The 26,668-nt window shown below is 45.6% G+C and overlaps 3 protein-coding genes across 4 annotated transcripts; 1 reads left to right on the forward strand and 2 right to left on the reverse strand.

The window, feature by feature from the left end:
* Positions 1-658: 658 nt before the first annotated feature.
* On the forward strand, positions 659-3,266 carry LOC112574395 (leucine-rich repeat-containing protein 57-like). 2 transcript variants are annotated; one of them, XR_003101435.1, is made up of 3 exons: positions 659-1,770; positions 2,326-2,779; positions 2,813-3,266. XR_003101435.1 is itself a non-coding variant. In XM_025255448.1 (2 exons), the coding sequence occupies exons 1-2, from the start codon at positions 1,309-1,311 to the stop codon at positions 2,713-2,715; spliced, it is 852 nt and encodes a 283-aa protein (XP_025111233.1). In that variant the 5' UTR covers positions 659-1,308; the 3' UTR covers positions 2,716-3,265. The 2 variants fall into 2 exon arrangements, 1 of the variants encoding a protein (XP_025111233.1); XM_025255448.1 differs by having other exon boundaries at positions 2,326-3,265.
* Positions 3,267-7,153: 3,887 nt separating this feature from the next.
* LOC112574555 (toxin-like protein 14) lies at positions 7,154-12,209 on the reverse strand. Its single transcript, XM_025255710.1, has 3 exons — positions 12,052-12,209; positions 10,072-10,192; positions 7,154-7,483 (listed from the first exon to the last, which is right to left on the reverse strand). The coding sequence occupies exons 1-3, from the start codon at positions 12,143-12,145 to the stop codon at positions 7,381-7,383; spliced, it is 318 nt and encodes a 105-aa protein (XP_025111495.1). The 5' UTR covers positions 12,146-12,209; the 3' UTR covers positions 7,154-7,380.
* A 1,187-nt stretch (positions 12,210-13,396) lies between these two features.
* Positions 13,397-25,893, reverse strand: LOC112573134 (band 4.1-like protein 1). The gene is made up of 14 exons (XM_025253207.1): positions 25,744-25,893; positions 24,254-24,501; positions 23,869-23,976; positions 23,490-23,532; positions 23,147-23,222; positions 22,911-22,955; positions 22,514-22,693; positions 21,442-21,529; positions 20,960-21,112; positions 19,701-19,798; positions 19,303-19,484; positions 18,661-18,929; positions 17,899-18,180; positions 13,397-17,672 (listed from the first exon to the last, which is right to left on the reverse strand). Exons 2-14 carry the CDS (start codon positions 24,269-24,271, stop codon positions 17,640-17,642), a joined length of 1,575 nt encoding a protein of 524 aa, XP_025108992.1. The 5' UTR covers positions 24,272-24,501; positions 25,744-25,893; the 3' UTR covers positions 13,397-17,639.
* Positions 25,894-26,668: the final 775 nt, after the last annotated feature.

Here is a 26,668-nt window from a genome sequence, read left to right on the forward strand (position 1 = left end):
TCAGACACGTATTACTCACCATCTGTAACAATAAAAGGTTTATTTACGAGCTTTGGAGTTTGGAGAGTGCGTTACCACCATCAAGGTGCTGACAGACATGAAAAGGTTTTACACATCCATTCATTCACCATCATTCAACTTCTCTCTCTCTCACGCACACACACGCACACACACACGCACAGTCAGGTGTGTAAGCAGCAGTCACATCCAGAGAGAGGTACAGTATGTGGGAGCCGAGACACGACCCCAGATTGTCATTGTCATGGTGACAGGTGCTGAAGTCACTGCTAGCCAGCCGCAGCTGACAAGTTGCTGACACAAGGCTGGTGACTAGTCCGTCATCGTGTCATCCACCGCGGTGACATCACTGAGCTGACGAAAGTGAGAAAGTGCTTGCACAGACACGGCCGCCACGTCGGCTCCACTAACCAATCACTTAATGCCGCTTACACCCGCTGAGCACAACAATCGACTGTTAGTCGGGTGGCGGTGGGGGAGGGCTTTATTGACACACACGGACACACGGACACGCACACACACGCACACACGGACATCCACACACACAGACACACACACACACACACACACACACGCACGCCCTTGTCGCCCGCCTGGAAGTGACGATCATTCTGAGACAACCACCACCCCGCTCTCTCTCTCTCTCGCGCGCCGTGTGTTGCCGGGGTACCGTGCGGCCAACAGCGGGTAGGCCGGGTGGCGGGTGTCAGGCACACTCCGCTGACGGTTAGTGAAAGCGGAACAAGCAGCCATTGCCGACACTCCTTGAGCCGTGTGATCGGCCTGGCGGCGGACTTAGCGCGGGCCCTCCGGTGGAGATCGAACTCCATTTCTCGCCAGGCAACTCCCCGTGTACATCCACCCACACCTCGCTACAGGTCGCTCACCAGCGAGTGGTGGGCAGCAAGAAGGGACTGACAGACAAGAGGAGAAATAAGACTTTGCCCCGCAAGTAATCCCACAGTGACGATGTCCGTGTCGCCACCGACCTTTCGTGGAGAGCGACTGAGGAGACGGTCACAGAGTCTGTAGACTCGGCCACCACACCGCACACACACCTGTAAACAGTTGAGTTTACTCTCTCACAGCCTGGAGTGCAGGTGACTGCGCGGGGGAAGCAGCGCCCTCAGGATCACTTGCTGGCCTCCGGGACAACAGGCAATCAGGGTGAGAGGTCGTCTTACGACACAAGAGCTGACACTTGTCACACTTGTCACAGCATGAGCCTCGAGTAAGGTGAACCGCTCTTACCTGCTCGGTTGCTAGGTGTTGCTCCCAGACGCGGTGACCATGACAACAGTGAAAGCCTATCGTCTGCGTATCGAGACGGAAGACCCGATGTACTACGGGCAGAAGAAGCTGAAGATCACAGGCCGTGACCTCGTGAACCTCAGCAGCTCCGTCTTCCACCTGCTGGAGTTGGAGGTCCTCGACCTCAGTCCCGAGCGGGAGTCGTGCCTGGACTACAAGCTGACGTCACTTCCGCCCGGCATCGGGCGCCTGGTCAACTTGACCACGCTGATGCTGGACACCAACGACCTGACGGAGGTGCCGCCGGAGATGGCGCTGCTGCAGCAGTTGGAGCGCCTGGCCCTCAGCAACAACCACTTGTCCTCCCTGCCACCCGAGTTCAAGAACCTGAAGGAGCTGCGCAGCCTGCACCTGGCCAACAACGACTTCCACGACTTCCCGCCGCAGCTGTGCTGCATCACCACGCTGCAGTTCCTGGACCTGTCCGACAACCACATCAAGGTAAGCAGCAGCCAGCAGTCCGGGGTGGCCTCCTCACATCCTGACTGGGGTACATCCTCAACACAAGGTCAGCTCCAGAAGGTATCTAGCGCAGGATACTGGCACGTGAACGAGGACACGATCCTGTAAACTCTATCAAGACAAACACACGTGACGTCACACCCGGGTCACGTGTCAAATGCTGTTTGTCATCATCATGTGTCACGTCACGTGCAGTTTGACATCAGGTGTCGTATGCTGTGTCATCTTGTAGTGGTGTCAGTCATGCCATGTCAGTGATGTGTCGTCTGTTTCCGTAGTGTCCTTACCGTAAATCACAGCTCAGATGCTGACGTCACTGTTGCTGCTCATTTACAGACGACGCTGACGTATTGACATGAATCGTCATCAAGTTGTTGTTTTTGTTTTTTGTTTTTTTGTTTTTTTTTTTTGTTTCCTTTGGCCACTTAAAGAAAAACTCACAGACGCACGCGCGTTTTAGTTTAACCAATCAACTATTAGATTTTGTAAATGTCTGACGACCAAAGCGTCATCTGTCACATGCGCTGTGTGCAGGCTCTGCCAGAGGAGATCAGCCAGCTGCAGGAGCTGCAGACGTTGTTGCTGTTCATCAACGACCTGCCGAAGCTGCCGGAAGCGCTGTGTCAGCTGACGGAGCTGCGGTGTCTGTGGGTGGGCAAGAACCGCCTGCGCGCGCTGCCTCGCCACTTCGGGCAGCTGGTCAACCTGGACTGGGGGCACCGCTACACCTCCTCCGCCCTCGACGACAACCCGCTCATCCACCCGCCGCTGGAGATCTGCCGCATGGGCCCGCAGGCCATCGACCGTTACATGACCTCGCTGCACGGCGGCGACACCGCGGACAGACACAAGGACGACAGCAGAAGCAGAACGAACTCCAGGAAAGACGGGAAGGCGGAAATGATCCGAGACAACGGAACATAGACAAAAGCTGAGCCACAAAGAGGCTGGGAAAGGAGGAGGACAGCAGAGGTCGAGGGCTTGGACTCGTGCTGTTTACGAATGATACCATGTACAAACCCGTGCTGTTTACGAACTATACCATGTACAAACTCGTGCTGTTTCCGAATGATACACTGTGGACTCGTGCTGTTTACGAATAATACCGTGTAAGACTCGTGCTATTTCCAAATAAGGAAACCAGGGGCAACATCTCGCGCCCACCCAACCTGAGAATGGCGCGGGTGTCGGAGATTGTGACTGTCAACAGAGCAGTGCGACTGTGAATAGAAGCGTGATTGTGAACAGAGGTGTGTGAATGTGAAAGAAGAGTTTTTCTCTCTCTTGTGGTTGTAACCCTGGGCAGGCGTCACACAGATACACAAAACTTGAGACTCCATGGAACTGCTGTCGACTTGACATCAGCACGTGACACAGACCTCAGCAACAAACTGCTTTCTCAGACATTTCTTGTAAACATTAACAATTTATTTTAAAAATGAAAATTCAAAACCTAATAGTTTGTTTCTGTTTTATTTCTCCGGACCCATGAAGAAACCGTCGTAGAGTTACAAACACAGTTCTCACCTTGACTTATTGCTGACGTGTGTGTGCGCCTCCTTCCTCCACAGGTAGACGATGTTCCTCCTTTGTCACTCTCTCCGTCTCCGCCACGTCCTGTTCACACCTGGAGGCTAGCAGCACCTTCACAGTATCCACACTGCCACCTGTCACAGACACTGCCACTTGTTATAGACACACTGCCACCTGTTATAGACACACTGCCACCTGTCACAGACACACTGCCACCTGTCACAGACACACTGCCAAGGTGGTCACTAAGGAGAAGCCCTACTTAGCTTGTTGTTGATGACAACAACTGTAAACAATGTTGTCTTGTGACGGCCTCGCTAGGAATATCGTGAAGCGAGAGGCAAACTAGCAAACTGCCAGCCCTCCATCCATCCCACAGTTCACAACTGGTTTTCACGGTGAAGGTGTCTTTGTTGTGATTGTGCTCACTTGCTGACCTCTGACCCGCCCTTGTGTGTGTGTGGGGGCTACTGGCCGTGCACGTGTCCGTGAGGTTGTGGACGTCTGTGCTCTGTGTACACACCTGGTGTGTGTCTAGTCAGGCCTGAGGTACACGACACGTCTGTGTGTCTGTGTCTCTGTATGTCTGTGATATGGTCGCCATGCACGCGCGGCACGCGGAGACAGGCCAGGTGACATCAAGGCAGGGGCAAGCACTCGTATTACTTTCACATGCACGTGCGTACAACCACGCATGACACATGCTTAGAAGTCGTGCAAACACACAAACACACGCATTTACACGCACGCACGAACACGCATTCTGTGTCATTAGTTATCACGTGGTAATGTGGTACAACAATTGTTAACATCATGGTGTCACATGTCAGTGATGTCACACAGGAGGATGAGCAGTGCCATGGTGTCACATGTCAGTGATGTCACACAGGAGGATGAGCAGTGCCATGGTGTCACATGTCAATGATGTCACACAGGAGGATGAGCAGGGTCATGGCCCCAGATGGCGGCGGGAGGAGATGACGTGGTGCAAGTCCAGAGAGAGGAGGAGGATTTGATGTTTTACGCCGTGCCAGCAACTGAGGCTATATTACAGCAAGCAGCCAGCCCTGTAAACAGATGTCACATGCAGAGAAAGAACAGCATGCCCGAGACGAGAAATGAACTCTGGGCAGCCAACCTTCACTGTATTGGTGACAGGCGCTAACCGTTGCGCCACCGGACCGCTTATATGAGTCCAGAGAGAAGAGGTCGCCTCCCTCCCATTCAGTTCTCCTGCACTTCAGTAACACCCCCCCCCCTTCCTACCCGATGGCCCTCAACCTCTGACCTTTACACTGTGAGCAAGGTATATAGCCGTGTGTCAAAATACCTTTCACTGATAGCAGTCCCCCCACACCCCACACCTCCTCTCCCACCCTCCCCCACCCTCCCCGAGTGGCTGTGGCTTTAGTTTGTCATGTCTTGAGGACATTTGCACAAGTGACAGGAGTGAAGGGCGGGGGCTGCCAACAAAAGCGTGTTGAAGTGAACCCTGACCCCAATCGATTTCCAAAGCTATTGATCAGCCTGGTCTATTGATTGGTCTCTTGACGGCGACAGTCGGCGGGTCTACAGTCGGTACCGGACCCTCACCTACCACAAGCACTGGGCCGGGTGGTGGTGTGGTGGTGAGGTGTGGTGGTGGTGGTGTGGAGGTGGTCATGGTGGTGGTGTGGTGGTGGTGGTCGAGTAGTCCCCGACTGAAGCAGGTCTGAGTGGCGACTTCAGCTTATCTATCGTCAGTACGTGCGATGCCAGGTGTACAGCAGCGAAACGTTCACCTTTTGTAGTCTTCAACAACGAGTGTGTCCACTGCAGCCACCACACACACACTCACACACACACCTTTATACATTGTCTCTGTCTCTCACACATACATACACTGTCACACACACATACTCTCTCCTCTCTCTCTCACACACACATTCTCTTTCTCTTTCCACCCACCCCCAGCCCCAACGAGCGAAAACTGTTCCTCCAGTAAATTGGACGAGGCTGACAGGTGCGCCGCCTGTGTGTAGGTAAGAGGTCTGTGTGTGTGTGTGTGTGACTGGGTGTGTGTGTGAGTCTGTGTGTGTGACTGTGTGTGTGTGACTGTGTGTCTGTGTGTGTGTGTGTGACTGTGTGTGTGACTGTGTGTGTGTGTGTGACTGTGTGTGTCGCTGTGTGTGTGACTGTGTGTGACTGTGTGTGTGTCTGTGTGTGACTGTGTGTGTGTCTGTGTGTGACTGTGTGTGTGGCTGTGAGTGTGTGTCTGTGTGTGTGTGCAAACTGTCATGGAGGGGGGAGTGCTTTGTGAGGACTTGTTGACATACAGCGTCAGTACGGACCCGCCCCGCCAGCCTGACCTTGTTAGTAAACACACTTGTTTGTTTACACTGTGTTTTATTACACTCTCACATTCTCCCCCCGTGTCTAGTGAACAGAGGTCACAACTGATTCCATGAACCCTGCCACCCGCCCTGGTGTACTGAACACACCAGACAAGCACACCTAGCTGTGACACTGACTGCAAGTGAACACACTGACTGACTGACAAGCGCTTTTTAAACAAGTGAACACACTAACAGACAAGCTCTCTCTAAACAAGTGAACACACTGACAAGCTCTCTCGCTAAACAAGTGAACACACTGACAAGCTCTCTCTCTCTAAACAAGTGAACACACTGACTGACTGACATGCGCTCTCTAAACAAGTGAACACACTAACAGACAAGCTCTCTCTCTCTCTCTAAACAAGTGAACACACTGACTGACTGACATGCGCTCTCTAAACAAGTGAACACACTAACTGACAAGCTCTCTAAACAAGTGAACACACTGACTTACTGACAAGCTTTCTCTCTCTAAACAAGTGAACACACTAACTGACAAGCTCTCTCTCTCTAAACAAGTGAACACACTGACTGACTGACATGCGCTCTCTAAACAAGTGAACACACTAACTGACAAGCTCTCTAAACAAGTGAACACACTAACAGACAAGCTCTCTCTAAACAAGTGAACACACTGACTGACTGACATGCGCTCTCTAAACAAGTGAACACACTAACTGACAAGCTCTCTAAACAAGTGAACACACTGACTTACTGACAAGCTCTCTCTCTAAACAAGTGAACACACTAACAGACAAGCTCTCTCTCTCTCTAAACAAGTGAACACACTGACTGACTGACATGCGCTCTCTAAACAAGTGAACACACTAACTGACAAGCTCTCTAAACAAGTGAACACACTGACTGACAAGCTCTCTCTAAACAAGTGAACACACTGACTGACAAGCTCTCTAAACAAGTGAACACACTAACTGACAAGCTCTCTAAACAAGTGAACACACTGACAAGCTCTCTAAACAAGTGAACACACTGACTGACAAGCTCTCTCGCTAAACAAGTGAACACACTGACTGACAAGCTCTCTCGCTAAACAAGTGAACACACTGACTGACAAGCTCTCTCGCTAAACAAGTGAACACACTGACTGACTGACAAGCTCTCTAAACAAGTGAACACACTGACTGACTGACAAGCTTCTCTCTCTAAACAAGTGAACACACTAACAGACAAGCTCTCTCTCTCTAAACAAGTGAACACACTAACAGACAAGCTCTCTCTCTCTCTAAACAAGTGAACACACTGACTGACTGACATGCGCTCTCTAAACAAGTGAACACACTAACTGACAAGCTCTCTAAACAAGTGAACACACTGACTTACTGACAAGCTTTCTCTCTCTAAACAAGTGAACACACTGACAAGCTCTCTCGCTAAACAAGTGAACACACTAACAGACAAGCTTTCTCTCTCTAAACAAGTGAACACACTAACTTACAAGTTTCTCCAAACGTTTATTGTTGTTTATGGTTTCATAGTCAACAAGCTGCAAGTTTAGCGGGTGTGAAGTAAAGACAGCATGTAGAGGTAGAAGCTTGACCTCTGCCCCCACTCCACAACGTGTTGTCCACCCCCGGGTGCACGCTGGTGTTGGTGTAGGCGACTGCACGACGGAGTTGACGGTGTCGCAGTGGTGGGCAGCGGTGGTGTGCAGCGGCAGTTGCTAGCCGGACACGCACACCGGGTGGATGCAGCAGAAGGGAAACGGAGCGATGGGGGAGCTCTCCAGGCGGTAGTTGCACACTGGGATCGGGTAGCTGGGGCATCTACGCATGCGCAAACGAGAGTTTCGGATGACATCACTTCCTCAGCTTCGCAGTTTTACGCTGCATTCGTTCTCTTTCTCTCAATCTGTCCTAGGAAATCAGGGTAGATTGTCATCTACCCTGTCACTATGTTTCAACCAAGCGCACACGCATCCACACACACACATCCACACACACACATACACACGCATCCACACACACATCCACACACACACATACACACATACACACACATCCACACACACACACACACACATACACACACATCTACATAACTGCACACACACACACACACGCGTGCACCGCTGAGACAAGGAGTCTGTGGACGAAGCAAGCTGCTGGTGCACGTGACCATTGTGTGGGCGAGTTGTCGGCTGATGACCAGTTTATTACACGAACATAATGTCGGCAGAGGGCGCCACTAACACACGCCACTATGTAACACACGCCACTATGTAACACATGCCACTACTCCATTACAAGGCTATGTAACTGTTTGCGAGGCCTCGTGACCTGAGGTGGAGACGAAGGGCTGATAATTGATAAACTCCACGGATGTCATTTTAAAGGCAGGTGTTCAGGTGAGCACAGAATGGCGGACTGCTTGATGACCGGCTGGACGACTAACTGCTGCTCGTCTCACGCGAGTTATCGATCCTGTCGCCACCCTCCCCGGGACAGACGAAAGGACATCCCTGAGGATATCGCTGACAATCGATAGTTTCATCGAGGACTTGCAAGCAGGACGTCCGAGCCCGTAAAACTTGATTGGCGATGAAACAAATGTTGTCTGGCAGCTCAGGCGTCACGTGTCTCGCACCAGGTCTCGTTACCTGGCAACAGCACCATGGCGACGACCCTGGCACGTAGCGGCTGTAGGGTGACGTATGTGACTGAGTGTGACGCCCACACCAGACGTAACCACATCCAGACACGTGAGTTCCTGACAGAAATGTTGTTTGTCTGTCATCAGGTTGTCTCGGGTGGATTTCACCCCACTACCCACCTCCCAGCCCTCGGCGCCAGGATGGCAAGTAATAGAGAGAGAGCGAGAAAGGACTGATGTCAGCCCTCAGATGTCCTCGTCGAGGTGTGACGTCATTAACAGTTGTGCTCCACACGTTGTAGTCGTCGCAGCCACACCAACAGACCTCGTCAACACCGTCAACACCACGTCGACAGGACGTAAACACGACGTCAACAGTCAGGTCCTGCCCTCAACACCCAACATCTGTTCAGTCAGCCTCAGTGCAAACACACAGCATGTCACATCCTCACCACACTTGGCACGAACACTCGTTACTTCTGTACGTCACATGCTGTGTACGTTGCTGACAAGTCTGTTTGTTGTTGTTGTCTCAGGGTTAGGCTTCGCGCAAACAACGCGACACACAGAGAACCTCCGCTCACCCACATCTACCACGTGACAGCGTCCTCGTGTGTGACAGTCTTGGTGAGGGAGTGCTGTGAGTGTTATGTGAGAGTGTTCTGTGAGAGAGTTCTGTGAGTGTTCTGTGTGAGAGTGTTCTGTGAGAGAGAGAGAGAGAGTTCTGTGAGAGACAGAAAGAGTTCTGTGTGAGTGTTCTGTGAGAGAGTTCTGTCAGAGAGTTCTATAAGAATGTTAAGACAGTGTTGTATGACAAAGTGTTCTGTGAGAGAGTTCTGCGAGAGAGTTCTGTGAGAGAGTTCTGTGAGAGAGTTCTATAAGAATGTGCTAAGACAGTGTTGTATGACAAAGTGTTCTGTGAGAGAGTTCTGCGAGAGAGTTCTGTGAGAGTGCTAAGACAGTGTTGTATGACAAAGAGTTCTGTGAGAGAGTTCTGTGAGAAATGCTGCTTACGGTTGACACCGCCGCCATTTTCTATCTGCTGTTGGCTACAAACGGCCGGCTACCTGTCTGGCCGGCCTCCCTCCCCTCCTTTGATCTGTTCAGCGCACATTCCTCGTGCGCTAAGAGATACCCGGGTGATAGCGGGTACATGCTACCCTTGGCGTGCCGTCAGCTCTCCTTCTCGCTCCTTTTTGTTTGACCCCCACCACCCCCATGAGCAAATGTAAGTTTTCCCTCTGACGCCGAGCTTTGAACGGTTTGGGTGTTCAGTACCCGTGTTTAAATAGCTCTTGATCATTAATGATTTGTGAGGTCACGTGGTGCACAGTATCACTGGCGACAGTTGACAGGTGAGTGATTACTTGACAAGCTACAGCATGCTGACATCAAACGACTTCCCGTTCTCTGTCTCACAGAGATGGAGAGGGAGAGAGGGAGAGAGGGGGAGGGAGGGGAAAGGGAAGTATTTTGTGGGATTTGTTGTCAGAAGCCCTGCAGTGATGTTTGTGTTACAAAGCCCCTCCCTCACCCCTCACCCCTACACAGCAGCGTGACCAGTACACTTGTTTAATACGTAGACACGTGACCCGATACGTGTTTTAATACGAGAGACACGTCACCAAGACACGTGTTCTGTGACGTCACACACACACACATCATGAGCGAGACACGGGTTCAACAATACAACGTACACACGATGACCAAGGTAAACAAACAACTCACACGTGACCAGAGTGACCAGGAGGACAAGACTCACGTGATCAAGAAGGTGCTGGCGACGCCGTCTTTGTTGAAGCAGCCGTAGCGCGAGCACTGCCTACCCGTGTACCACACGTCACCCGGCTGGTACGTCACGCCGTTGGTGTCGTGGCAGCCCGCTAACAACAGACAGACAACTCTTGTACACGTCACCGCCAACATCATCCACGTGACGTCACCACCGCTGAGCTGTTTTCTTACGACTGGACTAGAGTGTCCGGGTGTCCGTAATTATCGTTCACGGGTATGGACGCACGTGGGGCGGGGTGAGGCGGGTGGACCCAGTCCTCTGTACACACACCACAAGGTGGAGGGGGGATCAGTAGAGAAAGGAAGTTAAAGGGAAGTAACCGCGTTTATATTATTTAGGGTGAGTGAGCCTCAATGGATTTAATTGTCTCCCTTGAGCAGTTTACACTTGGCTAGAACCTTAGACAAGCCTCACTACAGTCTCAACTGCCATTAACAGACCACAGTGCTGGGATTCCGTGTCACCGCAAACACCTGCATTTTCTTGGGCTTTCCTTCCTTCAGTTGTTATTGAAGGTGTCCGTTCGCTGTAGGACATAGGTCTGTAGGACAGGTACGTCTGTAGGACAGGTACGTCTGTAGGACAGGTAGGTCTGTAGGACAGGTAGGTCTGCAGGACAGGTAGGTCTGTAGGACAGGTAGGTCTGTAGGACGTTTGCTGCAGGACAGGTAGGTCTGTAGGACGTTCGCTGTAGGACAGGTAGGTCTGTAGGACGTTTGCTGTAGGACAGGTAGGTCTGTAGGACAGGTAGGTCTGCGGGCCTGCAGGTTGTAGTCGGGCTGCTTTAGGGGACATTGAAGTCTGTCCTCACCTGGCAGTTGTACTCTAGCAGTACTCCCTGCTACAAGGTGTCGCGGCTGTCTTCAATGGCCGAAGTCTTGTGAAGATCTTGGTTAGGGTCTGGTTGCGTTCCCTCCTGTATGATCCCCCCCTAGTCCTCCATCCAGCCAGACAGTATGGATCCAGGTTGTGATCCCGTGTTTCTCAGATGCCTCCTCCCTTCGTGAGACCGCACTTGACTGCTGGTTGCTGGGAGCTGGTGTCGGCAGGGCCGTGCTTAGGGGCAGGCGGACGAGGCATCTGCCTAGGGCCCCGCGCTTCAAGGGGCCCCGCGCTTTTGATTGATATGTGACTTTAGATCCCAACTAAAACCGTGTGATCGTGGCGTGAGGGCCCCGCACATGCCCTTTGCCTCGGGCCCCGCGGGGGCTAAGAACTGGCCTGGGTGTCGGTACTGACTTCACTGACATTTACCTGTGCTTGTGTTTCAATACTTGTCCTTACAAGATATGTGACGTTGTTTGCTTGTCATTTGTTAGTTGTTCATTGTATCAGAAGAACTGTTTGGGCCTGCTGATGTACTTCCCGCAGTTGTATCCATCCATTGACGAGCTGCTTGACGACAGAGGAGACGAGGATACATTACTGATGTACTGATGTATTTATGTATTGATGTCTGTAACACTCTCTCTAACTTGTCCACACACAGTAGGACCTCACTTCGCTCTCCCGCGTGTCACAAATGGGAGAAAAGCATCGACTACCGACAGCGACCCCTGTGTGGGGTCACGTGATCTACACGCTTGTAAATGTACAGGGAGCACGTGCACCCTCTTACAAGAGGACAAGAGGACCCTAACCCTTCACGCCTGTACGTCACACAACCAGACTAATTCGTACGTCACGCTACGTTCTCTCATGTCACCCAACACATGGGTATGGCGTGGTGAGTAGGGCTCATTGTGCACGGTCACGTGACTGACCAGAGGGTGCATGCAGTCTGCATACCCCGGGTGTAAGACAAGTAAGTGTTGCGCCTGACGCCACACGCTTTGCCGCGGAAGGTACGTCACCTACAATTGTAACCCTTTAAAGAGACAAATGGTGCAACAATATAAGTGACCTTTAACCTACAGGCAGTGCCCCGGGGCACCAGTCCACACTTACGTCCCACGAGGGCGAATCCAGCGCGGCACTCGGACACCAGGACTGCCGCCAACGACAAGATGGCCGGGAGAGCGACGTGCAACGACAGCTTCATGGTGACTGCAGGTGAGGTAGACTGAGCACCGACCGCCTCTCCCCCTCTTATCTGACCTCTTATCTGACCTCGTATCGTGGGCGGAAAGTGGACCTTGGAGGGGGGAGAGGCTGGGGGGCCAGCAGGCACCAGTGACCGTTGCTGAGTGTCGTGCTGTCTTCACAAACAAGTCGCGGAGTCGCGCGACGCCATATAAACGACTCTCGTCCTGAAAATGCAGAATGTCTTTTAAAGAACTGACATAAATTCTGACAAGCAGGAAAAAAATTAATGAAACGATCGACATAACGGATTTTTGTTTTTTTCTGTCAAAGGTTAAGAACATCTGGGTTAGACAACTTATCTGCTTGTCTTCTGAGAAAGAAGCGTATGGCGGCACGTGACCCCAGAGTAGTCATCGGTTGAACTCTCTGGGGCTGTGGTTATGAATGAGAGATAAGTGTAACCGCTGTCTTTTCTTGACCCCTGACCCCCACTAAGTACCCGCGGCACTAGCAAGTTCGGAGTACTTGATGCCATCACCCAACCTCCTACATCTGCGCCTGCGATACCTCCGGTGGATGTAGGTGACCCTGGGGTTATCTGCTTTATTTCTGTGAACAGTTCGCTCGCCTCACAGGACAGGCTGCGCTCGTAGCAACTTTGGACCACAGTTTCCAGACTCCATCCTGCATGTCATCAAAAGTCTTGTCTTGAAATCAAGATTGTGCTGCCACCACCGTCATGTCCTCTGACACCAGTGATCCACCCACAGACCAGACCACAACACAGACTACAAATACTCAACGATCTGTTGAGGACTCGACCAAGGAACACCTGACCCCTTGGGGATTGATAAGCGACCTTTGGTTCTGTAGACCACAGCACCCTGCTTGTCATGCCTTGGGCATCCAGGGCACGGCACGAGGCTGGCTTTCAGACAGACAGAACACATGGAGTCCGTATCAACGGCATCATCTCCCACCCGAGTTCTGTTCTGGTGCACCCGAGGGTACTGCTGACTCAGCTATTGCGCTGCTGGGAATGATGCCCCACTGTTCTCACAGGCTTTCCGCTCCCTGAGTAGGCTCCACACTACCCCTGTGGGAACAACCTCAGCTCCTGCTTTTCTCTCGACCATTGGAGCCCAACACCAACTGCTGAACTAATGATGGACCTGAAGCTGACTGGAGTGTGATGTCACGTAGGCTATTGTGGTGTCAAGTCCGCAACCCGCACTCTCATCTTCATTTCACTCGATTCTGACACACATTTGTTCGCTAATGTTTTATTTTATTTTTAAAAATTCCAATACAATTTAAAAATAGTTTTTTCTATTTACAAGGATCTTAAGATGCCCTGTCTTCAGCAACACAAATAAACATCAAATATTATTCACTAAAAATTCTTTCACAGAATCAATACAGCATGAACTTTTGAGAAACGGTCTGGAAAGTAGAAAAAAGCTCAGCTCCACGGGCCACCAGTCTATCTCGCCCTCCTACCTATCCACACGAGACTGCACAAAGCCTGTCCCAATGTTACTCTACTGCATGATGTGCACAAGGTCTCCATGATGATGTCACTCTAACCACTGCAATGAGATTGCAAGAGTGTAAACACGGATGATGGTAACAAAGAGTCATTGATGGGTTACTGGTGCACAGTGTTTGCATACAAGCCACAATGGAATTCAAAGAAGACATTTCTAATTTTGTTAAGCAAACTAATTTCTTGTACAAGAATGAGGAAATGCAACCTGACATCTGTATGATCATTCATCTGCACACTTGACTGATTAATCATGCTTACATGTAGTCCTTCCCCCCTCATGCTTGCACCCACCCACCCACACACACCCATAGCTGAAGCTGGCAAACAAACTGAAGAACGCACGAGGGAAGTAAAAATTGCTTCTGCAAGCCGCGACATGCCCTCGGACAGACCCACTTCTTGTTGTACAGACACTTTCTACAGCACTGATGACAAGCAATGCCCTCATTCCTATGCACACAAACTGCTGCTGATAAACGATGCAAGCTGCCTGCACAACTGGCCGCCAAAAAGACTTCCAGAACCCAATGGTTACAGTACTGGCCCTTGAAATCCACTTCTCCCTAGTCACTGGAGGTTTATTGTCTTAGCGCCAGCATCAGCACCAGTTTCAGCATCATTTTTCAATTCAGACTGTAGCCTGATGAATTTCTCAAATGAAATGTTTACTTTTCTTCAGGCCACTTTGCTCCTATAGTTTCACTTCTCTGGAATTTCACGATGATACCATATTTGACTAAACAAAGCTACAGTCATACAATGATTGACTAAAATACTCAAAAACCTAACCGCAACATTTTCTTGCGATATCTATGAAGACTTCAGGCATCACCTCTGGGCTGCAATCATGTCGGGCAACAACAAGTAACACAATGTTAAAACAAAAATGCAAGCCGTGTCAAGAACTGACGATGAAAAAAAGGACCAGTAGAAAATCTAGAATCCATCTTACAAATTAATGCCACGAACTTTTTCTTTTCCATTCAGATGTGTTGAAGGTTTCTAGAACTTGTAAATCATCCAGTCTGTTCCACTATGATGTCTCCTCTTTCCAGTACGAAGTGTAAGTACACATTACAAAAACATGAACTGACTTACCATGGATACATATAAACACGTGTAACAGAATATTTCTGGGACTCAATATTCAGCAAAATCTTAGGCTATTCAAGACACAAGGTCCCTCTACACCACAAACAGAAGTACAGACGACACAAGCAACATGATTAACCTAATCATGACTACTCCAGGCAACAGCGTGCTTTGAAAGTTCTAGACCGTCCCTGTCTACAGCGTTACAACATTTCACTCAATGCAAGCTACACAAACCTTGAAAATAACATGCTAGTAATAAGTAATAGAAAACAATGAATTGCAATTAAATACTGAAATTTATAATGTATCTACAACAGATGCTTTATAGTGTAGGTAGCAAAGAAAATATTGCATCTATATTGAAAAAGGTAAATTATTATTGAATTTATTTGTGAAATCTAAATGCAAAGGTATAATGTTTGATACTTAAGTTTATACAAATACACACCGCTAGAACTGCAGTCCACTTGACATCCATGATATTGTACACAGAAATAAAGAGTGACGAAGTATGACAAGATGATTACATGGACATGAAGTGCTAACAGCATAAATTTTATCTGAATTAACTGTGCAAGTAAATACAAGTTTGATTCCTGATGTAAACATTTTGTGGGCAGGGGGAACATTTATAATAATAAGGCCTCATCATTTCATGCAACACACTGGAATGTTGTTAAACATTGAGTTGTTCTAAGCCCAAGAAAATGTACAAAACATGAACATATCTCTCTGCTGGACTGTTTGCTGACAAATTTTCTGCATTAACTTCGAGAACAAGGCCAAAGTTGCTTCTGGTTTATCAACAGCAAGAAGAAGAGCAGATAATCCAAACTCTCATGTTGACAGGGGGAGGGAAGGGATAATGGTGTTTTACGCCGAGCCAGCACTAAAGCTACATCATGGCAAGGTTGTCCGCCCTGTAAACAGATGTCACATGAAGAGAACGAACAGCGTGATCGAGACAAGACCTGGGACACCCAACCCTCACAGTTATTGGTGACAGACGCTAACTGTGGCACCACCAGACCACCCTCTCATGTTGACGGAGGTACAAAAGCTCAAGTCTTATGGTCCGTTATGGTCAGTTTATTAGCTATAAATACAGGACAGCGGAGGTCGAGGACTTTCACCAAATAAGAAAGGAATAAAAGAGTAATTAAAAACAAATCTACTACGACTTTAAGAATTTTATCGTGGCTCCAGATATTAAACAGCTACATGGTTCACTGAGTCCTGACAGCCAACAGCTCTGTCAGAGACTAAAGTTGGTCCGGGCAAACAGGCAGCAGACCTGAGATATACATATCCATGGCAGAGACAACAACTACCTTCAGATTCTGTGATAACCTTTTGTTCTCCTGGATTGGTTCGTTAAGACTAAAAGACTATAAAGAAAGAAAAATGTTCACAAAAAGTTGTACCAGAGGCAGTGACATGGCTGTATGCACAATGTTTGTGAGGACTTTGGAAGACTTTATTTAGAATTATTAAAATCATGTGAGAAATGGAAAATCCTGTTCAGTTTACTTGAATTTCTTGCTGGCTACAGGCTTACATCCAATGCTGTTGATTAATCAGCTGCTGAGAATCTCTGTGCAGCATCTGGCATAACGTACAGGTAACAATTTTGTTTGAAAATCTTATTTTGCAAATGCCGCTAAGAACATCAGAATGGGATGAACTGGGAAGGACAGCACACATAGAATATATTTAGAGAATGAGAAAAAACTTAAGAGATTACATTTCTGCAATTTGCTGCCCAATTAAAAACACAGTCTAGTATAAAAATACTGCACTCCAAAGTTTATAAGGAGATGCTGATTAAAATATTTGCTTCACAGACTACCAAACAAACAGCAGCTTGAAGTTGGTACGTCCTTATAAAAATGGTGAAAGTGCATGGACAGGAATGTTGATATGTTACAATGATATGTATGTAATAATGATGTTAGACACATGCTAACACGTAGCAATGATATTAGATAGTTGTTACAGATGATACATAGTAACATGTGATACATGCTTACCCACATCTGTACACATTCTTGAATTGTTTTCATTCACATTTTACCCCACACATTATGCCAGTTCTTCAATTTAAAATGTTTCATCAGCAAAAATAAAAGCAATGAGTTTCCTGCTTTTTTGCTGTTGTTGTTGCTCTTGACTGGGTGGCTGGGGAGTAGCAACAGTTTTTTTCCCACCCTGAATATGAGGATGTCACAATTCAAGCGGAAACTTGATAATGCACATCTCATGTGCATGTCAGGCTACATGTTTCATGTTTATTGTTTCAAGGGAGCAAAGTATAAACGGCAGGCTAAATGTTAAGAACTTTTAACATAAAGGCAAACTACTGTTTAAGTGACTGTCGGCATAAAAACCACACAACTGATGCACTTTCCAGCAGGAAGGACAAATGAAACTTGTGTTATAAAGTGAATCATTGTATTAAAATAGAACCGCATACAATCCTTTTAAAAAGACTCTGCATAAAAAGAGATTTTACCAAAACAAAGTTGTTGTTTTTAACCTTTTGTCAATAAAAATGACCTACAATATTTCCTAAGGTAGAATATTGTTTTTAATTTGTTTATCATTCTGAACAGATGGTCTAAATGCTATCATACATAAAAAGACTTGGGTTATGGCTCCCTGATTGTGCGCTCAGCAGCAAGCTTGCCACACTTAAAAGCCACTGTTCAACAGATTCAGATTTTGTGAAATTTCTGTAAGCACTCCAGTTTTTCAGCCACCAGAATGCAGACTATACAGTTCAGATGATTTTAATCCCTGAATGTATGTTGGCTAAAGCAGGCATCAGGTGCAACAGCGCTTTTCCTCTTTGTTCCATTGGATATCCTCAAAGGTCCATCTCTCGTACTACTGTGGGTTTCTGCAAAATATTTTGGACTGATTACAGGCAGTGATCATTATGCACTATCTAAAGACTGGCCTTTCTACTGTGGAAGGTCACATTTGGTCCTAAAGACCTAATATTCTTGCCTAACACCACTTTCCTGAAATAAAATCTGCTAAGACATGTAAAGCAATGGAGGCGTGTCAAGACTCTTTACCTCCCACTGTGAAGCCTTCATTTAGCCTGTTGACCCTTTCCTCACCTTTTTGACGTCAGGTTTTGGTGCTTTAGGTGGCTTCTGCTTTGGTGCTGGTTTGGATTTTGCGTCATTCTCCGAGTCCGAACTACCTCTTGGACCATTTTCCCCATGAACCTTGGCAGAAGGGCCTGATGAAGAAAGTACAGCAGCCAAAGCCGTTGGAACCCCCCGCTTCTCTGCTTTGCGCTTTTTACCAGGGTCTTCTTCAGGTGGGGAAGGCAGTCTCTCAGTAATATCATCCTCCTTCTGTACCTCCCTACGCACAAACCTGTGTTCTACTTTGATCTGTGAAAAAGATACAAGACCATGTTGTTTGAATCTTCTGATGCCAGTACGCTGTTACTGTATCTCTGTACTAGCTGAGCAGTCCCTTCCCAGCCACTTCTAGTCCAGTCAGTACTTTAATGTTGAAAGGTCTCTCATGGCTTGCCAGAATAAAATTTTCTTATACCATTTAAAATATTGTGCTTTATTTAAATTTTCTAATTTTGTGTGTGTGTGTTTGACCCTATAAGAATCTGTATGCTAAGTAAAAGCTCTAGACTCTTTCTGAAATACCACTGATCATGCCAATGATTGAAAAACATCAGCTTTAACTGTATGTTGCTAACTATAGTTGCATCTGAAAGAAATTCTCCTTAAAAAAAAAAAAGAAAAGAAAACCCAAAAAGAAAGGAACAAAAGCCTCACAGATGTAGACAGAACTGAGATGTTCTTACAACGGACAGCTTTCTTACAAAGAAAATTCTCAAAGTTGGCTTCTACCTCTGTCACAACTCTGTCCCCTTCTTGGCGAATCACAGTTTCCTCACGAGTCACATGATTGTCCTCTCCTAAGAAAGTGTTCCTGTCAGGCAGATGTAAATCCCTTGACTCATCTTCCTCATTTATGCGAGAGTGAATGATGCGGCTGTTTTCCACAGCCCGCTCTGTGGGTGAGTCAATAGTGTAGGTGTCAAAGGATTCATCGGCACTAGTGATGCTGAGATTGGGGTCCCTGTGAGGTGGTAGCTGATTGGGCCGTTTAGTTGGCACTGAACAAATAAAGCGAAAAATGTGTTTATGTGGATACATTTACATTTTCACCTGTAGATGCATGTTGTACATCAACATTCAGTAAAGTACACGTGACACTCCCTAACCCCTTGGTCCAAAAACTTCCCCCAGTCCCTCCCAACCTCCAATCACCTTCTAATGTCACAGATCTGATCACTAACCCTTTTTAACATAGGGTACATCACAGTATGAAATAATGTCATGAAAAAGGGTAAACCATTCATTTTCCCTGTCACAATCTGAAGAATTTATTACTCTGACTAAAAAAAATAAATAGTTTGCGCTGAACAAAAACAAAAAAAAACAAAACAACAAAATAGCAAAAACAAAAAACACAGGAAAAGAACTTGCATTCGTCCATGCTTCGAGACGGGTTGTTGTTGAGGTACTGTTTGCTGGCTGTGCGTTCAAAAAACGGTTGCTGTCGATCTGCAGTGTTAACTCGTGCTTCGTATAACGTGCGTCCAGAGTAGCGGTACTTGGAGCCAAATCTTGGTAAAATACCTCTCCTGGCTTCTGATGCTTCTCGAAGCCTATCAATGAAAGTACAATCAGTGTACATGCATATACAACAGGAGAATGAGTATAAGAAAGCTCAAAGTTAATTTTCCTCAAAGCTGATAATGAACAATTTACAATCCTGACTAAGGACTGAGTGGACTGAGATCTCTTAAAGCTTGTGTAAAGTTTCTATCAAACAACATAGATATCACTAACCCTTTCTATCAAACAGCATTGATAGCACTGACCTGAGAAAAGCATGGTGCTCTACGGCCTGTTTCCACAGACGTTTCGCCAGCTTGTTAGAAGGCAGTTTAAAAACAATCCAGCTTTCAAATGTCTCAAACTGCAAAAAGTTACCAAGATACTTTGAAATTATATACATCAAAATGCTCCGTGTTTAATGACAAATACTCAACTCATAGATCAACTACTCATTCTAGTCTTTTCACGTAGGTGTGTAGATATAAAAATACATATAAATGCCATTTAAAATAGTGTGAATTGTCTTTATTGTAGCTGTGTAGGTCTGAAGACAACATACTTTTGTGTCCACATTGCAAGTAGAGAGCAACTTCTCTAAAGATTATCTTCCACATCAAACATGTTAATTTCTTATATCAGAGGTGTAGATGAAATTGTCATTTATTTCTAGAATTATTCCCATGTTTTTCCCTCGGTTAAAAAATACTAAGTTTTTTCCAATTTTATTTAAGAAATGAAAAGCAAGGGAAAAAAAAAAAGAAAACCATCAAAAACATGAAGTTCATCATTTCCATCAAATATATTCTCTTCATCACTTCCATCAGTTACAGTCCTCATCACTTCCATCAGTTAACTGTTCTCACAATGTGTGACTTTCAATCAGACTTTTGAAAGTATGCAAAAATAACCTGGTTTACAAGCACATTCCACAAGGATCCAAATAGTGTTCACATCAGTTCAGACATGCTCCCTGCTGGGATTAAAAGCAGATGATCTGTCTTGCCACACCCAAAAGGGAGGCTACTTCTTTGAGTTTGCTATAACTAAATGGAAATATTGTAGATTCGTGTCATAAATAGGGGAGAAAGAAGTGGGGATGCTCACACAATCCTCCACTCCATCTTGATAACTCAACACAAATTGCAGGATACCATGCTGGTCAACAGCAACAGCAATGACGATGTACACTGCCTAGCTCTGATCTTTGCATACAGGATGCAGACCTTTGACCACAGTCACATGCGGGTCCTTCAGTCGTGCTACCATTCCCACTAAACAACTCCCATGATCTGAGACGTCCTAGGTCAGCACTGCAAAAGGACACACTGTCACTTTCACTGCCCAAGATCACAGTCCATCAAGCGCGAGCATGTGTACCTGCCTACGTTGTCCTGTCCGACACTACTAGATAAAGACGTTGATTGATGGTAACATCGAACATTTTAAACCCCAACAATGTGAAACATCTCAAAAAATAAAATTCATAAACCTAAACAAAACAACAAAGACTGAGAATGCTTACTTCTCCTGGTCTAATTCTTAGAAGGAACTTGTTTCTGCGGTATGAAATTTTCAACACTTTTGGCCAAACAAAGCGATTGATGCGCAGATTTTCACGGTAAACTGAGATGCCTGATGCTCCGATTCCAATCTGGATGTCTACATAGTCTGAATCCTGCATGAAGGAAGACAAAATTTCATGATAAACTAAAAGACATCAGCAACAGGCTAAACATTCAAGACACCTTCTCTCTATAGTGGGGAGTCACTTGGACTTGCAGTCTATTTACAATCTGTATTGCCTTCTCTCTATAGCTGGGTTGTTTTTTAAACTGCTTCTGTACACATCGCTTACACATTCATTACCAACATGTTGATGCTACATGAACACATACGCTGTTCTCCACAGCACACTAACTACACACCCTTTCAGACAGAACTGTGGGATCAGACTATTCTTGACTCCCTCTACACCATTATGATAGCAAGCATGAATCTTGTTACCTTGGCTTGGTGCAGGTGGATTCCATACAGTGCAATCTTCTTGGCATACTCTAGATACTGCAACTCTGCTTCTTCTGGAGTCATTCCCCTTTGTGAAAATAATGTCAGTAAAAAAAGTTAAATGTGCATGAATGACATTTATATAAGACTATTTACTATTTATCATAAAATACAATTAACCTTTGTCCATCTTGCCTTCACTATGACAGCTTTACTCCTATACTTTGATGCTATTTATCTTTTGTTATATTTTGATCTATACATGTTTATTTGGGTCAATATTTGTGTTTTTGTGTATTCGAATTTGTTTTGCACTTGTAACATATGTTGCAGCTAACTCTATTTTTACAAACCCATAAGCCACTTCACCTATCCCCCTCTTACTGTTGATTCCAAATTCTGCTTCTATCCACAGGCAATAATCAAGATTTCAAGCACTGATTATGATCTAGAAGGGAGTATAGGCCTGCTGTAATTATGCTGGAAATAAAATCTGTAATGGTCACAAAACATCACATAAAACTGTTTTTAAAAGAAGTGCATATTGCTCTATAAAGTGTGCGAGTGTTCTTCACAGATTCCAGACCCACAAGGCAGTTTGCACAGTCATGATTCACTTCTTTAAGCATCCTGAAGTCATAATGCTAAATGTTTTTCAACCAGACTGCTGTTGAATGACATACTTCCCCTGTAACCATTTACAGCTTACACTAAACATCTAATGGCCTTCAATTTCCCTCCTGAAACATTCTTTTCTAGATAAACTCCACATTCAGTTTTGCCTTCAGCGTGCAGTTTGCTACCTACTGCTGTGTTCATGACTCCATACACTGCTAAAATAAACACACTTCAACTAGTTTACTAACCACTAAATGTTTTTGAGTGTTTGAAATGTTTTAGTCATGTCATATTTGTTTCAAATTCATTTACACATAAATTTACAAGTAGACTGAGTTTTAGAATTACCAGGACTGAGCTCTTATATTAGAGGGTTAAAATGTTTTAGTTCATTATGCAGAGACACATGACTCCACTGACAAACAGTCTTAACATGGTTCCTTGAAGGACATACTTTCGGTCTTTGTGAAGCTCAGCTATCTTTTCAAGGAGCTCCACTGACTGATCTGGGGCAAAAGGAATGTCGCGGATGTAGCCTATTCCTTCACCATGCTCTTCAGGCTCCCAGTCTCCCAGATCAGCCTGCACTATAAACGAGCCCAACACAGCCTGCGTGGCAAATGTGCACGGCAACCTACACGCAAAATAAGCAAATGAAAGTGAAGAGAGAATATAGTAAAATGTATGCTAAAAAAAATATGGAGCGTAATAAAAAATATACAAAATAAAATAAAGAATGCAGTAACAAAAATATTCAAAATATGAGGTGATAACTTTTATGCACTCCAAATGATACTAAATAGTGATGTTTGTCTTCAATCTGTTCGACAAAAATGGAAAATATTACTTACTTTCCCGAGGCAATGTCTTTCCTGATCTGAAGACACACCAGGTAGCTGAGGATGGAAAAGCCAGTGTAATCTGATGTCTTCAACCAATCACAAGCTTCAAAAATTATCTCTCTACTATCAATCGATTCGAACAATGTATTGAACTGATTAGTGTTTTCACTTACACTCATAATTTCAAGAACAAGAAAGGTCAGGACAAGATAATCTATGGTAAGAATGTGTGAAGACAATCCTACCGTGACAAACTTTCTTTCATGACTGTGGGGTCTGGCGGAAAGAACCTCACTCCAAACTCAAATTCCCATTTTCCTCCTGGAAAAAAAAAGAATAAAAAACTCGTACACAGCTTTGAAAAACATCCAGGGTAGTCAAAGATAAAAATGTGAAAAAAAAACAACAAATGTGTAAGGTTATCATGCAAATTTTGCCAACTTCTATTCAAGTGTCAAAGAAATTCCTCCCTCATCCAACCTTTAATTCAATATTTGTCAAGCAATCAGCTTGTCATGTTCATGTTCCACAACAGAACTTTAATATTTATACATTTTTTTCATTCCATAAGACTTAAAAAAAACTGACTTCTTTTTTGATGTGAAACCGTCTTGTTCACGTCCAGCCAATACTGAAAGCACAAGAAAGGTATCTGCATTAATAACCAAAAGGAAATTACAATAAAATTGTCAGCATTGCACTGCTAACTACATAGGATTAAGCCTTGAGTGTATTTATTGCCAACAGCTAGCTTCATGAGAGGCAATTCTAAATCAGATGAGTAGGTGCCTGAGAAATTCCAGGAATATTTTATGAATATTTGCCTATAAACATAAACAATTACATCTATCACATCTTCTAGTGCCAGCTAGCTAGATCTCTAGAGGTCAGAAAGACAAAGTTCTCCTTTGCCAGGAATGTTTACAAAACGTGAAATAATATTATATAGTGTAGGTGTGCAACTTACCAGAGTGCCATCCAGTGGATCTCTGTAAGTCAGACCAAAGAACTCCTTCTCAAGCAGATCAAGGTGATCACACACTCTTTCATAGAGAACACTTCCCAAAGCTTTTTTCTGGAAAAAAATCCCATCAGGTACAGTGATCATTTTTTTAAATTCCCTTCCTGCATTTGATGAAGCAGTAATGCTTATGTATTACTGGTAATGGCTTTCCATTGTACTTTTTTTATAGCTGAAAAGAGATTTTTGACTAAAGAGTCAAATAAAAGTTTTCCATTAACCAGTCTGTTCCAAACAAGGCATGTAAATAACGTCCGAGTCCGACATTCTGTATAGTTTCTGTCACTTCTCTACGTTTCATCATGCTATAGCAGAGACGCCACACACTCACATGAATGCTGGTTTCCATGACTTCTCCATCAAGCAGCAGCACTCTGCAGATTACTGGGCGTGACTTCCTTGTCAGTCCCCGTTTCTGCGGTGGTGGCGTTTGGGCCTGTGGTGTTTGTGGAGGCTGTTGTCTTGCACCTGACACTGAAGCGCACAAATTTTGGTGCACCTGACTCTGGGGGAGGACTATCTCCCATTGTGGAAACTTGAGTAAAACTTCAGCACTATATCTGGCCTCGTCTCTCACCGCTATTGAAAACACAAAAATTATAAATGACAAATTATAATGCTACTAAGAAGCTGCACAGAAACAGCAGACCTAGAACTAGAAAATTCATATGCACTTCCTCTCAAAGAAGTGCTGCATTTGTCACAACACTGTTTTTGAAATGTCCAAGACAATATAAGCAATGCCAACAACCTACCATAAATAATGTTTACAACAAATAATGCTACACTGACAATAAATTCTGTATGGGCAATTCTCAGCTCACACCCTAATTGAGTGTTAGTAAGAACATTGCTTGACAAACATACTGCTAGCCGTACTCTAGACATTCACATAACTCTGGAATGAAAGTGTTGTGCTTAGTACATTTCAATGTTTAACTATCCAACAATGGAAAGCTGCTGTGGTTTACACACACACACACACACACTTGAGATTTTAATGTTGTTTAATCACATTTCAATAAAAATTAAAAAACTGTTATAAAGGTAAACTAGGCAGACATGCTGGGTTACTTCCCTTGTTTCTAATTACAACATTATAAGATTTAATAATAACTGTCTGTCTGAGATGCTGATGAAACAGATAAAACACAAAACAGATTACAGTTTAAGAGGAAGTGGCAACCTTGATCTAAAATAAAACTAACAATTGTAAAAGGTACCTTGGGCCCACACAGTGCTCCTCCCCACACACACACTGCACTTGTAGCCTTGTCACTGTCAACATTTAAATGTCGATAATATTTGTCAAACGCTATCTCAGCGTCTCCCGTGTTACAAACAGATCTGAGTCTGGTGATCATACCTGTGCACACCTGGCTTGGCCCTCTCGCTTACCTACACAGTTTTCTTTCCGGTGAAAACAGTCGGCGATACTTCAGCTGGTGCGAGCAGCATTGCAGTCAGCGGCACTTGAGTGTTTACAAACTAGTGCTGACCGAATTTTGACACAGCGACATTTACACTTTTCTCATTAACTGTTTGTTCATTTGTTTTCACACCTGTATTCAGGTCCCGTAACCCATGATAATAAACAGATAAAAAGACGGGAGAAAATCTCTGTGGCAGTTGAACAGGTGAGAGAAAAATGCATAGCGTCTGTTGCTTTTTGACAATGAACATTTCCGCCTTCGTGCACACATGTTCGTGAATGGGGGTCAAGGTGTTTGAAGCGTTTGATACACACCTGCAGTTTCACCTGTACAATAAAACTGCAATATCTAAACAGATGAATGCAGCCTAGAACATATGAAATATTACCTGATTCTCCAAATGAAGGCACTGCGAAAATGTTTACCGCGGGTAGGAATGGATGGATAGTCACTTCCGTGAATCTCACCTGTCGACGTCACAGCGACTCTCTGGACACTCAACGACAGGAGAGTGTAGCGGGAGGCAACTCTTCCAACCACAGGTGCGATTTTTAAAAGGTGAGAGATGCGGCGACAACAGTCGGTGATGGAAAGGCGGCAGGCTGACGGATAGGGAGATGGACATCTGTCGGAAGATGATTGAAAATTTGTTCACAAATGCAACTGCGTGTTTAGGGTGGCTGCCTCTGACATTCCAGGCTCAGCAGATGAAGTTTTATTTCTTAACCCCTCCCCTGTCCACATACATGTACACGGATATTATTAGGGTTAGTGGAGAACACACACTGCCGTGTTCGATACCCGTGTAACGCAGGGTACTTGACCAGCTGACCCAGTTGTGGAATAATGGACGTAGTGCACCCGGTACCTGACTGGGAGAGTTGGGAAGGTAAGGGGATGGCCACTGTAGCACCACCCTCTACTGACCCCGAGATAAGTGAGGGACCTCACAACTCACTACCCGTAAGGTTCCGAAACACTGGACCTTTCTCACGGGTATCACATCACTCGGTGTTGACATCACTCGACTGTTCACTTCACCCGTGTTCACAAACTGTGTGATACTTGATGCTGTGGGCGGTTCGCTCCACGTGGTTTTTGAAAACAGGAGGCAAACACTTTGCACAACAGGAGACAACGACAAACGGGTGTGTGACAGATTGTGACGACTGCAGGCTGTCAGACACAAACACAGAGCACACCTGTACCTGTACCTGTGCCGTTTGCTGTTGTGTCCGGCGCCAGACTTGCAGCAGACGGAAGTGACGCCATTGTTAATGTTCACAAATGGTTTAATTGTTTTTCTCTGGTCT

This window comes from Pomacea canaliculata, linkage group LG10, assembly GCF_003073045.1.
Source record: "Pomacea canaliculata isolate SZHN2017 linkage group LG10, ASM307304v1, whole genome shotgun sequence".
Classification (NCBI taxonomy): domain Eukaryota; kingdom Metazoa; phylum Mollusca; class Gastropoda; order Architaenioglossa; family Ampullariidae; genus Pomacea; species Pomacea canaliculata.